This window comes from Lipotes vexillifer, unplaced genomic scaffold (genome assembly GCF_000442215.2).
Source record: "Lipotes vexillifer unplaced genomic scaffold, Lipotes_vexillifer_v1.1 scaffold42, whole genome shotgun sequence".
NCBI lineage: Eukaryota > Metazoa > Chordata > Mammalia > Artiodactyla > Lipotidae > Lipotes > Lipotes vexillifer.
This window is the reverse complement of record NW_006783436.1, coordinates 706,018-723,231: the sequence shown is the minus strand read 5'-3', so window position 1 is coordinate 723,231 and position 17,214 is coordinate 706,018. Positions and strand designations below refer to the sequence as shown.

At 35.7% G+C, this 17,214-nt stretch overlaps 1 protein-coding gene across 1 annotated transcript in view; it reads right to left on the bottom strand.

Annotated features, from left to right (window-relative positions):
* The window catches only part of CHIC2 (cysteine rich hydrophobic domain 2), a 47,865-nt gene that overhangs the window by 9,734 nt on the left and 20,917 nt on the right, over positions 1-17,214 (bottom strand). Inside the window, exons 2-3 of the mRNA XM_007456077.1 lie at positions 15,576-15,630; positions 15,280-15,435 (exon numbers count right to left, since the gene is read on the bottom strand). Of these exons, the coding sequence (XP_007456139.1) occupies positions 15,280-15,435; positions 15,576-15,630 (211 nt within the window). The remainder of the gene's footprint in view (positions 1-15,279; positions 15,436-15,575; positions 15,631-17,214) is intronic.

Genomic DNA, 17,214 nt, shown 5'->3' with positions numbered 1-17,214 from the left:
ATGACTAGGGCTTCCCTGGTGGCGTAGTGGTTAAGAATCCTCCTGCCAATGCAGGGGACACGGGTTCGAGCCCTGGTACGGGAAGATCCCACATGCCTCGGAGCAACTAAGCCCGTGCACCACAACTACCGAGCCTGCGCTCTAGAGCCCGCGAGCCACAACTACTGAAGCCCAAGAGCGTACAGCCCAGTGCTCCGCAACAAGACAAGCCACCGCTGTGAGAAGCCCTCACACCCCAACGAAGAGTAGCCCCCGCTCGCCGCAACTAGAGAAAGCCCATGCACAGCAAGAAGACCCAACACAGCCAAAAATAAATAAATTAATTAATTTATATTTTTTTAAAAAAAGAGTGTATGACTAGGCCTGTGGCTCTTAACTTTTTAAGGTTACTCTGACTACCTTGTGAATGATGAAAAAAGCATTTATGCACCAATATGTAAAATGTTGCACACAATTTTAAGGGGTTATCCACAAACCTCTGATAACTTTTCAGAAAATACTGATAACATCTCAAAAAACAAAAACTGAGTTTCAATTGACAGCAGAAAATTAGAAAAATTATTCATAAGACAAGTGAATTTCACTAAGCTAATAGAGTCAAATGTATTACTATCAGGGATTTTTAAAATCCATATAACTACACAAGGAAGAACCACTGGCTAGAACCAACAGGTGGGGTTAAAAAAAAAATTACTGCTGATTAATTATTATGGACAACTGGAGAAACAGAAACAAAAAGGAGTAAAGCATAGTATTTGTTGATCCTCACTTTGGATGTGACCCCATGCCATGTGTCTTCCCTTTGTTACCTTATTTAATCTTCACAATGAACCTAGAAGGCAGCTTGTATAACTTTTATTTTACATATGAAAACTGTGTCTTAGTGGGGTTAAGAAACTTAAAGCTATACTAGGAAATGGTGGAGCTGCGATTTGAAACCGGGATTGTATGGCTTTCAACATCATGCTCTCCATTATTCAACGAACTATGAATTTGTAAAGAATTTGTAACTTGTTGAATAACATGTCTATGACACGCAAGGTATCTTAAGCCACTAACTAGGCTATCGGCCTTGAACAGCCAACTTAATCTAAAACTCAATTTTCTCCAGCTCTAAGGTCTAGAAGTACTCATTCTACTTTATTCTTAAGTCTCAATGGGATTTATCCAAAATGTATTTTGTTTTTGTTTATATCTTGCTTTGTGCAACAAAACATGAATTGAGGTATATTATTATTTTATAGATTAAGTACACAGGCTTTAAAGAAGTTAAATAGTTTGCCCAAGGTCACACAACCAGTAAGGGTTATGACAGGATTCAAACTCAGATCTCTAAACTTTATACCCAACATTCTTTTTACTTGGGATCAGCAAGCATAACTATTTTTACTTGCAACTGAATTAAGAGGCATCAATTTATAAATCCTCCCAATCAAGGCACAAACATAAAATGAATACAATGTCCTTAAAATACGATTTCTTCAATTCCAAACACGAAGAAATTTCAAACAAAATGTTAAAAAACAAGATAGTGATAATCACACCATTCTTTCCTTCCCAACATGCAAAGAACAGCATAATCTTTATGTAAAGTCAAGGTAACTAGAGACTTATATTTCTGTGTAGGATGTCAAACTCAAGCCAACATTCTCATCACAAATAGAAATGGATAAACTGAAGAAGAAAAAAAACCCATTATTTTTAAAACATCAGAAAATCCTGGAAGCAACAAGGACTAGATGAAATAAAATCCAGAGAAGGAAAGAGCCCTTTCTAAATCATTTGATGATTATATACTAGCCATTTTCTTTCTTTGTTGATTAGAGAGGTCAGCTGAGGATTAGGCTTGGCACCAGTGGGACTCTACTAGGGAAAAGGGAAATCAACAGAGCTTTTGTAGGTTGTACAGCCTGGCCCAATGGACTGGAAATTAGATGTACCCTAAAATGCAAAGCCAGTTTTCCCTAGAGACACTACTGAATTTAGGGGCAGCATGGAAGGATGGGGGACCAAGACAAAAAGGCAGAGAAAAATTACTCAGAGTCTCCTAGTATTTAGGAGACAAAATTCTGCTAGATGGAGGAGGATCTGCAACAAACTCATGATTGGTCTCCCCCTCAAAACACCTCAACCTGCATTGAGATGGAAAGCTAAACTCAAAATATCCAAAGGATACAACCTCCTGAGGAGAGGAGACAAAGACCTGCCAGGCCTCAATCAAAAGTCTGAAAGGGTCATACCCAAGAAATAGAAAACCAGAGATGGACTGAATCTACTAAACTTGCAACCCAGCCCAACCCACCTCAATCTCTCATTAGATCAAAGTGATCGTTCTCCTCAAGCTATCTGCCTAATACAGAACAGATGGGACGCTTGATTTTGGAAGATTTTTTCTGGAGTTTCTACTTCATTCTGTTTATAACATCCAGCATAAAATTAAAAACTTTAAGAGTCAGGAAAAAAATGACCAATAATCAAAAGAAAAAACCCACAGAAACAGATCCACAGATAATCCAAGTATTGGTATTAGCTGACAGGAATTTAAATTAACTATGATTAGTATGTTCAATTAAATAGAGGGAAAAGATGGACAAAATGGGTGAAAAGATGAAGAATTTCAAAAGAGGACTAGCCTCTATAAAAACATCAAATGGACCTTCTAGAACTGAAAAATACACTATCTGAAATTAAGAACTCATGGCATGGGGTAACAGCAGACTGGACACTGAAGAAGGTGAGCAAATCTTTCTATAAACCACCACACCAACACTATGTTCTAAATATTCAGAGGGAACTGAATGTCAGCCAGCTCTAGGCAAAACACATTTTAAAGGAGTCTAACACATCTTTAAAGTCCCAGTGCCATCTCTGCACATTTAAGACTCAAAGTTTACACTTCTTTCTTGCATATCTTCTTTCATAATGAGAATTTAATTTAGTAACATGTTTTTACTCCAGCTAAAAACAAATCATCAGTGCCATTCACACTAACGGAAGTAATTTATTTAGTTTATGTAAGAATCAGTTGTCTAAGTTTCACGCCTAAAGTATTCTTTAAAATGAAACAGCAATAAATATATTCTTCTGGTCCTAAGAAATTTTTTACATGAGATCCCTTTTCCACAGCAACTGAAATAAGATTTGAAAGAGGTTAAACCTATTTATCCTTATAACGTGGGAGATACTAAAGAAGAGGCAAGAAACTGCAAACTGAACACTTAAGGATAGATGGGTGTTAGAATACCCGGCTCTACCTTCAGTGAGAGTCCCTGTCCCTCCTACTTTGCATTAACTCCTTACGTGACATTCTCAGTCTCTCTAAGTTACACTAAGTTACACAAGTTTTAAGGAAGGGTGTAATATTATTAAAAAAAAAAAACTTTACCAGAAATAATGTGTACTTATTTATTAGGGAGTGAGAACCTGATGATTTTTCAAAGACAGGGATGTTGATTTTTGTTTTTATAAAAGTAAAATAGAAGCAAAAGCAATATATCAACTCTTAGTTGTCCAACTGGAACTTTGTATAAAATCTGATTAAAATATACTATTTTCCTGCATCTTTACCTCCTTTATGGCCTCCTTCCTTTACTGTTAGTCTGTATTTTCAAGAAATACAAATTTGTTTATGGGCTTCCCTGGTGGCGCAGTGGTTGAGAGTCTGCCTGCCGATGCAGGGGACACGGGTTCGTGGCCCGGTCTGGGAAGATCCCACATGCCGCGGAGCGGCTGGGCCTATGAGCCATGGCCTCTGTGCCTGCGCGTCTGGAGCCTGTGCTCCGCAATGGGAGAGGTCACGAGAGTGAGAGGCCCGCGTACCGCCAAAAGAAAAAACCCACAGAAACAGATCCACAGATAATCCAAGTATTGGTATTAGCTGACAGGAATTTAAATTAACTATGATTAGTATGTTCAATTAAATAGAGGGAAAAGATGGACAAAATGGGTGAAAAGATGAAGAATTTCAAAAGAGGACTAGCCTCTATAAAAACATCAAATGGACCTTCTAGAACTGAAAAATACACTATCTGAAATTAAGAACTCATGGCATGGGGTAACAGCAGACTGGACACTGAAGAAGGTGAGCAAATCTTTCTATAAACCACCACACCAACACTATGTTCTAAATATTCAGAGGGAACTGAATGTCAGCCAGCTCTAGGCAAAACACATTTTAAAGGAGTCTAACACATCTTTAAAGTCCCAGTGCCATCTCTGCACATTTAAGACTCAAAGTTTACACTTCTTTCTTGCATATCTTCTTTCATAATGAGAATTTAATTTAGTAACATGTTTTTACTCCAGCTAAAAACAAATCATCAGTGCCATTCACACTAACGGAAGTAATTTATTTAGTTTATGTAAGAATCAGTTGTCTAAGTTTCACGCCTAAAGTATTCTTTAAAATGAAACAGCAATAAATATATTCTTCTGGTCCTAAGAAATTTTTTACATGAGATCCCTTTTCCACAGCAACTGAAATAAGATTTGAAAGAGGTTAAACCTATTTATCCTTATAACGTGGGAGATACTAAAGAAGAGGCAAGAAACTGCAAACTGAACACTTAAGGATAGATGGGTGTTAGAATACCCGGCTCTACCTTCAGTGAGAGTCCCTGTCCCTCCTACTTTGCATTAACTCCTTACGTGACATTCTCAGTCTCTCTAAGTTACACTAAGTTACACAAGTTTTAAGGAAGGGTGTAATATTATTAAAAAAAAAAAACTTTACCAGAAATAATGTGTACTTATTTATTAGGGAGTGAGAACCTGATGATTTTTCAAAGACAGGGATGTTGATTTTTGTTTTTATAAAAGTAAAATAGAAGCAAAAGCAATATATCAACTCTTAGTTGTCCAACTGGAACTTTGTATAAAATCTGATTAAAATATACTATTTTCCTGCATCTTTACCTCCTTTATGGCCTCCTTCCTTTACTGTTAGTCTGTATTTTCAAGAAATACAAATTTGTTTATGGGCTTCCCTGGTGGCGCAGTGGTTGAGAGTCTGCCTGCCGATGCAGGGGACACGGGTTCGTGGCCCGGTCTGGGAAGATCCCACATGCCGCGGAGCGGCTGGGCCTATGAGCCATGGCCTCTGTGCCTGCGCGTCTGGAGCCTGTGCTCCGCAATGGGAGAGGTCACGAGAGCCCCGCGTACAGCAAAAAAAAAAAAAAAAAAAAAAAAAAAAAAAAAAAAAAGAAATACAAATTTGTTTAAATATTAGGGAAAAAATAATTGGAAAGCTAAATCTGCTGAAAAACTAAAGTACTGCAAAAGCTAATATAAAATGCTTGAACATTGCTACCATTTATAAATCAACTGGATAAACTTACAACACTCAATGGGCCTCAATCTCCTATCTTGTGAAATAATCTTTTAAGTTTCTTCCAAACCTCTAAAATCCCCCTGCTTCCAGGTATAAAATTAAATTATGATAAGTAATAAAAAACAGCTTGATTTTGTATCCTTATCAAAGAGTGAAAAAAAAGCATATCTGAGGCTTTAAGCCTGGGGTTCAAATTATGGCCTAGCTCTGTAGACTGTGGGATCTCAAAGATTACTTAACTTCTGAGCCTCAGTTTTCTCATCCTTAAAATAGGAATAATATGAATGCCTACTCTTGGAATTTGGGGAAGACTGAATGACACAGTACAAGTAAATTGATTAACCCAATGACCCTGGCATAAAGTGAACACTCAAGATTAGAAGAGAACGTCTGGGTTTTGCAATATATATGTGTATCAGATCATCATGTTGTACACTTTAAACTTACGCAATGTTATGTGTCAATTACATCTCAGTAAAGCTGGGAGTGGGGCAAGAATGCATGGGGTAGATCTTACATTAAATGTTCTTGTCACACCTACACACACAAAAAAAGAGGGAGGAAAGGAGTGAATTATTAGAGGTGATGCTTGGGTTTACAGCATCGCTTATAATGTTGGTTTCACAGATGTATACTTATCTTGAACATATGAAAGCCCTTATAAATATGTTATATTTATAGAAATAAAGCAATTGGACAGCATTCGTTAAAAAAAAGTTAGCACTGGTTTTCCTATACTTTCAATTAATAATAATGATTGTCATAAGACTACATTTAATTCATCATCTCTTGTTTACCAGAAACTTTTCAAGATCGCCCTTCACTAAAATTTCATTATGATGTTTTTAAGTTTGTTTTGCTTTCATTACCTGAAACATGTTAGCATTTTTCTTTATCTAATTCTTCATCCAAATGTTCACTGACATTCTCATCTTATGATTCAGAGTTACTGAATACAAATGCTCAAATCCCAAACACAGAGTAAATTAGAGTTCTAAAAGTTTTGGGTAACTTTTAATACTATTAGTATAACTGAGTAAGTATACTTCAAATTCTTCTCATATACAAATATTTGCAGCTCTTTGGTTATGATTGTCCTAGGTTCACTTTCCCTTGAATTTTTTTAAGTCTTACAAGGCTGCATTCTCACTCAAAACCCTCTACTCTTGACCTCTTCCATTTGGATTTTCTACCCCTTCTATACCCCAACCAAAGTAACTCACAATTATTGGATAACTAAACTTGAGGTTGAGAGAAAAGATATCTAGAAGTAAATCTAAGCATAATACAACTTAAAGTAAAAGAAATACAGTTAGATGAGATACAGGCCTTTTTTTTTTTTAATCAAAGTTTCAAAACTAAATAGTAATTATCCAAAAATACTCAGAGAAGCCAAAGAAGTAAAAGAAAAAGTAAAAAAAAAAAAAAACAAAAAACAAAGAAAATATTTTACTAAAATGTTAAATCTTTAGATTTGAAATAAAAATCAATATTGAGAACTTCTTTACTTAGAGCTTGGAAATAGTGATGTTTTGTAGATCTACACAGCTCAACTTTCAAAGGATTATAGATTTTTAGGGCTGGAGAGTACCTACAGAGATCAGTCAGCCTCTCTTCTGAGATTAAAAGAAAAAGATGTGGGGGGGATGGTGGTGAAAGTCCAGTCTCAGAGAGGTTTTAAGCGACTCTCTCAAAGTCACTCAGCTTCAAACACTGATTTACTATTGTTTATACTTTATCACACTGCTCCTGCAGGAAAAAAAAAATGTTATTTACTCTAAAAGACAAGATGCTTTTATTTACTTAGGAATCTTATTTTGAATAGTGAGGACTATATCTTCTGAAATGTTACGTTCTTACTAGTCAAGAATTTCAAAAGCCAAAAGGTACATTCATTCAGCAAATACTTATTGAACATAAAGTAGACGAGAGGCACTGTGAGAGGCACTGGGGATATAGTAGTTAGCAAGACAGACACTGGGAAGAATAATAAAATGATATTAATAGCAACTGCCATTAACTAAGCACACACTATAGCCAAAATACTATACTAAGTACTCTATGTGCACTTGCTCTAAATTTTAAAACAACACTGCAAAGAAGAGATTAACGCCATCTTAGGTAAAAAGTGAGGTTTAGAGTGAGTGAACTGATCAGTCATTCTGAGTAAGTACCACTTTCCAAACCAGTTCCTCTAGCACCAAAGTGCAGGTCCCAGCTACCACATGTTGCAGCCTATTTCCCTATTCCTAAAGAAATGATTCCCTGATATAGGACGACATACAAATAAAAGTATAAAGGGAATGGAAATATACACTATTTACAACAAATCCATATAGAGAGAGCACTTTTAGAAAGCCACACAATTTTGGTCATCATATGTAAGAGAGAGATTAAAGCACTAAAAAAAGGAGGTAAGACAACTCATAAGATTAAGAAATCGGCATATAAACATTCTAAAACTTAAGAGTTCTTCAGTCAGAAAGGATAATGGCTGAGAGCATATATAAACAAAGTCTATAAAACCACTAAATGTGGGATATTTTTTATATATATGCAAAATCTTAGAAGACTTAAACTAATAGTTACTTTAGGATGGAAAACAAGCTAAAACAAAAAATACTGTAACACAATGTACAGTAAAATTATGAAACTTGTTTCCTCAATAAATAAGCCAGGCTGAAAGAAAAACAAGTCATAAAGAGTTCACTTACTTAGACATCAATTTTCAAAACTATAATATTACAATTAAGGCACAATCAAAAAGCAAAGTATAAACACAAGTATCAACGAAAATAAGCTTTTGCAAAGTAAAGGTCATAAGATCTATTTAATCAAGCTGAACATTTTATTTGCTTGTAAGCTCCTCAAGCTCTTACAAAGAACACCAGAAGGCTGAGGTTTTCTGCTTTATTGTCTTCCAAGCACTTATCACTATTTGTAATTACCTCATTGTTTTCTGTCTACTTTTTAAGTCTACAAGAGGAAACACATAACCTCTAAACAGTATCTAAACAGCATCTTAAACAGTACCAAGCCCACAGTGCAGCTTTAGAAATATTAATTGCATTAATGAATAAGTAACTTCCAGAGAATGGCATACTAGCAGCATAAAGAAGTGGTAGCTAAAACCAGCAATTTCATGAGACACATATGCTTATATTCTAAGAGTATCAACTTTATTCAACAAGTCATTTTAAACATTTTCTATTAAAACAAATATATGTTATGTGATAGAATGTAAAATTCAGCTGAGTGTCTGAGATGTAACACAAGACTTCAAACATACTTTGTGATTGCAGGTGGCTACTTCGTATTTCTAGACCCTAAGGACATATATTTATTGTCTTTTGTTATGAGAGCTACTTCATGAAAAACATGACGAGTACTTACAAACTTAAACTATCTCTGCACTCATCTAGCCAATTCTCCAAATAGACTACATGCTCTTTGAGTATAGCGTTAATATAAATCTTTCAATCCGCAGCACAGTAGTTATTTGTCAAAACACTTCTATAAAAAGAGGACATTCAGACTTTCATTTTCAGCGACGATGCAGCAATAGGCACCAGATTTACCCTGTGGCCTGAAACCACCAAAACAAACAAACAAAAACCCAAAATACCCCTCAAAGCATATGAAACTGTTTTCAAGACAATGGACAACAGACAAGGAAAGACCAGAATTCCTGGGAGACAGAGACGAAAAGAGAAAGGCCCTATGCTTTCCCATGATTACTGATGTCAGAGAGCTTCCAGGCCACAGTGAATGGAGGGAGAGCCCAGACAAAGCCTGGCAACTCCGAGTTAAGGAGACTGAGCTGAGAATCTGAGGAAACCAAGGCAGCTAGAAGCCACAGAATAGAGTACTAGAGAGGAAAGTGCTGCAAAGAACTCCAAAGATCTGAAGATAGTCTCTACTGAGCATTCAGGTGAGTGCTGAGCAGCACATGTGCGTAAGGAAACTACCAAAGGTAGAGCAAAGAACTACTAGAAAGGATTACAGGAAGAGTATCCAAAACTGACAAATATCCAGCACAAAGCCTCTTTCCATGAGCCAGACTAGAGAACATCACAATTAACAAGCTACTGAGTAAAGTAACCAGGAAGGTCTTGCCTCACTAGTGCTCAGCCCTAGACTAAACACTGCTCTGGTTCCTCGAGAAGTTAAGCACAAGTTGTGATATATATGCATAACGGGATATTATTCAACCATAAAAATGAATGGAGAATTGATACACATTACAACACAGAGGAACCTTGATGAGTGCTCCTAAAATTTAAGGAAGAAATAATGCATATTCTGCACAAACTCATCCAGAAAACTGAAGAGGAGGGAACACTTCCCAACTCATTTTGTGAGGCTATCACTACCCCAATGCCAAAATCAGACATTATGAGAAAAGACTACAGAAAAATATCCCTCATGAAGACAGATATAAGACTTCTAAACAAACTTATAGTCTATCAAATCCAACAAAAATATTAAAAGAAAAATAGACATGACCAAGTGAGGTTCATTCCAGGAATGCAAGGTTGGTTTAACAACCAAAAATCCAATCAATTCCACATATTTCTAAACTAAAAACAAAAAACCATATAACCACTCTAAAGAAGCAGAAAAGGTATCTGACAAAATCCACCATCTATTCCTGATAAAAACTCTCCACAAACTAGTAGAATAAAACTTACTCAGATGATAAAGGACATCTACAAAACCCTGTCATTAATATGATGATATGGAATGATGAAAGTGAGAAGGCATTCCCCCTAATATCAGAAGCAAGACAAGGACATATGTTCTCACTGCTTCTAATCAGTGTTTTTCTGGAGATTCTAGTCAGTGCAGTTAGAAATAAATAAACAAATTAAATCCAAAGCAAGGAGAAGAAATAATAAAAATAAGAGCAAAAAGCAGTGAAATTGAAAACAGAAAAATAGAGAAAATCAGGCCTAAAGGAGTCCACTCTCATCACTCCTATTCAACATTTTACTGGAAATCCTACTCAGTGAAAAAAGAGAAAGAAATAAAAGGTATACAGATTAGAAATCAAGAAATAAAACAACATGGTTATCTATGTAGAAAATCCCATAGAATGTACAAAAACATTCCTGGAATATAATAAGATCACAGGACACAATGTCAACATACAAAAATCAATTGTATTTTTTATGTACTAGCAATGAACAACTGGAAATCAAAAATTTAAAAATACCATTAATAGCACCAAAACCAAAGAAATAAGTACATATAAAGCTAACAAAATATGTGCATGATCTGTATGCTATGCAAAAAATTACAAAATACTGATGAAAAAGAAATCAAAGAAGACCTAAATAAATAGAGAGGTATGCCACATTAATGGTTTAGCAGACTTGTTGCTAAGATGTCTATTTTCTCCATATTGATCTATAATTTCAATCTATCAAAACCCCAGCATATTTTTTTAGACACAACAATCTGATTCTAAAACATATATGAAAAATGAAAGAAATTAGAATAGCCAAAATCCTGAAAAAGAAGAATGAAGTTTGGAAGACTTGCCCTACCTGATTTCCACACTTACTATGAAGCTATAAGGTACTAAACTATATATATATATATATATATATATATATACACACACACACACACACACACGCACACACACACACTAGATACTATATATATATATATATATACACACACACACACACACACACGCACACACACACACTAGATACTATATATACATATATATAGATGTATCTTGTATATAGTACTTTATAGTTTTATAGTAGGTACTACAGCACTATAGCATATATATATACTATATACTATACAGCTATAAAATATTATAAATAAGACCACATGGTATTGAAATCAAGATGGACACATAGAAGTCAATAGAACAGAACAGAGTCCAGAAGTAGATCCACATAAATATGGTTGATTGACTTTTCACAATGTACCCATACAATGGCAATTTAATGGAAAAAGGATAGTCTTTTCAACAAATCATCCTGGAAAACTTGAAGTTATATGCAAAAAATGAACTTTGATCTACTCACACCTGTACAAATACTGGCTCAAAATGGGTGGAAGACCTAAAAGTAAAATGCAGAAGAGATCACAGGAGAAAAATGTTGTGACCCTAATTTAGGCAAAGAATTCTTAGATATGACACCAAATGCACAATCAACTTTTTAAAAATTAACAAATTGGACTTAAGCAAAATAAAAAACTTTTGCTCTGCCAAAGACGATAAGAGAATGAAAAGACAATTACAGACTGCAAAAATATATTTGCAAGTTATATATCTGACAAGGGATGTCCTTCAATTGGTGAATGGATAAACAAATTGTGATACATCCATACAATAGAATGCTACTCAGCAATAAAAAAGAATAAACTATTGCTACATGAAACAAAATAGATGACTCTAAAATGCACTACCTGAATGAAAGAAGCCAGATTCAAGTGGCTATATACACTGTATACTTCCATTCATACAATATTCTAGAAAAGGCAGAACCATAGGGATAGAGAACAGATCAGTGTTGCCAGGGTTTAAAAACTGAGAAAGAGGGTGTGACTGCAGTGGGACAGAAAAAGGAAGTTTTTTGAAGTGAAAGAACTGTAATGTATCTTGATTGTGGCAACAGTTACACAACTCTATGCATTTGTCAAAAATCATAGAACTGTACATCAAAAAGAGAAAATTTTACTGTATATTAAATAATTTTCAAAAATAGGCTAAGGTAATTTTTTTAAGAGGAAAAGGCAGACTTCCCTGGTGGGAAGTTGAGAATCCGCCTGCCAGTGCAGGGAACACGGGTTCAAGCCCTGGTCCAGGAAGATCCCACATGCCCAGGAGAAACTAAGCCCGTGCACTACAACTACTGAGCCTACACTATAGAGCCCGCGAGCAACAACTACTGAGCCCACACACTTAGAGCCCATGCTCTACAACAAGAGAAGCCACCGCAACAAGAAGTCCGTGCACCACAACGAAGAGTAGCCCCCGCTCGCCGCAACTAGAGAAAGCCTACACACGGCAACGAAGACCCAACGCAGCCAAAAAATAAATAAATTTTTAAAAAAATTAAAAGGAAAAGGCAATTTGGAAGATCTAAAAATAATAACGATAGGACAGATTAAAAACCAGGTCTCTGGAACATGGCCAGGTCATAAAAAGGATCACTCATTTGGGGATGGGTTTCAAAGACAAGGCAGAAATCTAGCTATTCAAACTATTAAGTAACATTAGGAAGGTGAAAACGCTAAGCTGCATATGGAGTATGCCTTTGGTGCTGATTTGCCTTAGAGTGAGACAATTCTAACCGTATAAGACGATTCCACATCACAAACGAGGACAAAGCAGAGGTTCAGAGGGGTTCAGAGGCTGGCAATCAGGCTGGGTTTTAGCTTTTATTTATACTAGTACCTCTAAATCAAGGGTTCTTAACATGGAACACCTACATAGAAGTCCAGCAGTCTGTGAAAGTGGACAGAACAAAAATTCATCTTTAATTTCACTAACCTCTAACTGAAATGTAGTATATTTCCTTAGGCTATGAATGCATGCAACTAACTGTGGTAGTTTAAATAGGACCTGTATATTTATCACTCATAGAAATCAGATTTTTCCTATAACATCATACTACCATGAGTCCCCTGCTATCTTATTTTGCATGCATTAATAAATATTTATAAATCATACATTTGAGGGGTTTCAGTATTTTGATAACTATGTAATTGGTTTCCTGAATAATCCAAGGTATTTGAAAACACACTTAAGATACATTAAACCTTTCCAAACACAAATTAAACATTATTCTAAGAAAGGGTTCATAGGCTTCCCCAGACCATCAAAGGGGTCTATGATAAATAAAAGGTTAAAAATCCCTGTTCCAAATCATCCTGCCCCCATCTTACAAAGCACCCCTTTTTTCAGGGCCTCTAATACTCTTCATACATGCATGAAGGGTCCCTCTCTCCAATTATATAATAGTTTAAACCCTCGATAGGGAAATGCACAGTTTTTTAAGCAGTAGTCAAATTTTTTATGCCCACTGGACAGTAGAGTCCATATAAAATTAAATCATATAAATACAAGAAAGATCTTATACGTAATAATACACAGTTGAATGAAGTGTACTTTCTGAAACTACAGACTGAAATAACCTAAAAAAGTCAATCTACCTTATGTCTCAAATAAGAAGGAATTTAATGAAAGCATCTGAAATATGATCTTCTTACTAAGAATTCATGGAGAAGGGTAGGAAGTTTACTTTTGTTTTCTAAATCCTACACTGTGTGCACATTGCAATGTCTTGTTTACTCATTTAAAAAGTAAAAAACAGAATCTCAAAACCTCAAAAAGATAAAAATAACTAGGTCACAAAGGTTTCTACAGTAATAAAACTCTCTGATTCCTTGGGTTAAATAACAGCCAACCAAGTAAGATATAGCAGTCACTTAAACAATAGAAATGCCCAAACAGTAGGAGGGAGTGAGAGGCTCTAAACTATAAGAGCTACAAATTCAACTGTGGATGCAGGTACAACCATATTTTTTTTTCCTTTTAATCTATGGTAGGAAGATGCTCTGGTAAGAACTATGAGGGGAAAAAAAAGAAATATTCTTGGAATATAAAAAAGTAAATATTACAATAGTAATTTTATTATGAAGGCAATATCTACTTCCTATTGATAAAATGCACTAGCTAAATATTTTTCCAGTAGAAATATACATCCTATTATGTAAAACAAAAAAGGACAAATAAAATGTGCTTTTCCATATTTCCTATCATTTGATGACAAAATGAAATGTAGCCACACAAAACTATACATTCAATTTCAATGTAATGGTATTTCATTTTTATACATTTAATTACCACAATTTTTTAAAGCTTTTTAACAAAAATATAACACATTCAATCTATACTAATTTGCCTTATCTCTACCCACATCTTGGAAAGTTTTTATTATAAGCAGTCAAAATTATTACACTTTAGATCATTTTTTCAGATTACAGGATTACTATGTACTCATCACAGGAAACTTGTAAAATAACAAAAAATTTTCTTTAAATAAAAAAAGAAAACAGAATTCCCCATAATTTCACCAAATAAAAATAAGCACTATTACCATTTGATTTTTTCTATGGGTACTACCTTACATATCAGTAATAATGCTATTAATCAACATATATTAGACTCTTGCTCTGAGCTATTCAACTAAAAGCTTTACAAACACTATTTTATTTTATCCTTACAACAGTCCTATTCAAGTAGGGAGGTAAATATTGTCATTTTACAAATATGTCAACTACAGTTTAAAAAGCTTAGGAAGGGACTTTCCTGGTGGCGCAGTGGTTAAGAATCCACCTGCCAATGCAGGGGACATGGGTTCGAGCCCTGGTCCGGGAAGATCCCGCATGCCACAGAGCAACTAAGCCCATGCGCCACAACTACTGAGCCTGCGCTATAGAGCCCGCACTCTGCAACAAGAGAAAGCCACCACAATGAGAAGCCCGAGCTTTGCAACAAAGAGTAGCCCCCGCTCACCACGACTAGAGAAAGCCTGCACACAGCAACAAAGACCCAATGCAGCAATAAATAAACAAACAAACAAATAAATAAATAGGTTAGGAAACATGCCTAGAAGGTCAGAGATGAGTGGCAGACCTGAACCCAAATTTTCAATTACCACCATCAATGTATACATAGAGAACGCTATATTCTACCCTAACGTAATGTCCTATGTCATAAAAATTATAATTTTCAGATTGCTATTTAATATAACAGCATGTGGACGTAACTTAATCACTCCTCTATTGGATCAAATTATTTCTGTATAGTATTCAGAATAGTGTGACGCATTCAATACAAAAAATAAAAACTAGGTAAATGCAAGATTTGGCTTGTCAACTTCTATATTTAAATTAAAATATATAATTCAACTTACTCTTTTACTGAGGCAAATAACTGGCCACATACTGCAGCCTAGTGTGCAGCAGCAACAAAGGCAGCCACAAAGTAGCCAACGTACATTAACAGGAAGGTTCTTCTTAAGACAACTGTTAACTCTGTTGATGCTGGCTTTAAATTCTTCAGGAGCTACCTAAAGAAAAATTTTAAGAAATAACAACACTGCAGTATTAATGTCAATAAACATGTCTCATTAGCATAAATTTTTCTAATTTGTTAGGAAAAGACTTTAGTTTTGAGGCATATAAATAATACCTAAATATTGACACTCACTTTTCCAGTTAATGAAGAAGGGAATTCTGATTCAAATTTGTTGCTCAGTCCAAATCTATTTTTTAAAAAAAGAAAAATACGTTATTACATGTTATTGTTGCAACAAATACACCATTTAACTTAATCAAATGTCAAGTAAATAGAGTGCAACTTTATACACAGAATAACAATGGAAGTTTGAGACACACTGTCATCAGCAATTTAAGAAATGTAACAAGCAATTTTAGCAGCTGAATCAAAACTTTTATACAAGAGGCTGAGAATATACAAAGACATGACTTCTTTGGAGCTATCTTTGTGAGCCAAATAGTACTGTGGAAAACAACACAACTGTCCAATTCTGTCAAAATTACTAAGATTCTTCCAATTAAGTAACAGGAAGCTAAAATCTCTGCTATTAATTACTCTTTAGGTCAAGAGCATTTTGTTAACTCTCAAAAAAGGGATGACATATCTAAGAACGCAAATTACATTTTCTGAGATCAGCATATCTACACTGCTATTACAGCTACAGAATGTTAAAAACACCTGGAACAAAACAGCTACTTCAACTTGCAAATACCAAGACATTTGCTACACATAACCCCAAAGAAATGAAACCAAGGTAGTGCATTTTAACATCTTTAAGCTTTTAAGTGTCTTTAAAGATCATGAGGATTGACTGGGCACTTGACTATTTCTTTGCATAAGTTAGTGGGAAAGAATAAAAACATTCATAGACAACATTGCTAATAGCAGACTGCACCCTGGAAATAAAATTGAGATGCTTACAGATGATGACTTTTAGTGGACCCTGGAGCCAAATTTTTTTTCCGGTTTTATTGAGATATACTTGACATTTAACACTGCATTAATTTAAGGTGTACAACCTAATGATCTGAAACATGCATGCATTGTGAAATGATTACCACAGTAAGTTTAGTTCACATCCATCACCTCACGGTTACATTTTTTTTTCCCTGTGAAGAAAATGCTTAAAATTCACTCTCTTAGCAACACTTGAATACACAATACTGCATCTTGGGTAGCTGGCACTGGCAAGAGGGATCCCCTAAGATATTCTGCATGAAACAGCTGGCCAGGTCAAGGGTTTCTAACTCAACCATCACTGGAGCTAGAGAGAAATCAAATAAGGTAGGCTGTGTGCAGTCAATAAGGAGTGGTGGAGACCAGCCAAGCAGAGGTATACAATTCGTGTGTGTGTAAATGTAATGAGTCAGATCCAGCTGATTACTGTCACACTAGAATGCAGGCCCACCTTTGACAGGTTGTATTTTTCTTCTTCTAAGAGGAGATGGAAAACCAGATTTCTCTGCAAAATTTCCCACCTTTATAATATTGTGCAAGTCAATCACAACACTTCTGTGGGTCAGGTTGTCGTCTGCATCATGATCTAGACTCCCTACAACATGTAGATGGTGGCACCTGAGACCATTTTGTTATCATCTTAAAGTACTCTCAAAAAGTACTTAAGGGCTTCCCTGGTGGCGCAGTGGTTGAGAGTCTGCCTGCCGATGCAGGGGACGCGGGTTCGTGTCCCGGTCCGGGAAGATCCCACATGCCGCGGAGCGGCTGGGCCCGTGAGCCATGGCCGCTGAGCCTGCGCGTCCGGAGCCTGTGCTCCGCGGCGGGAGAGGCC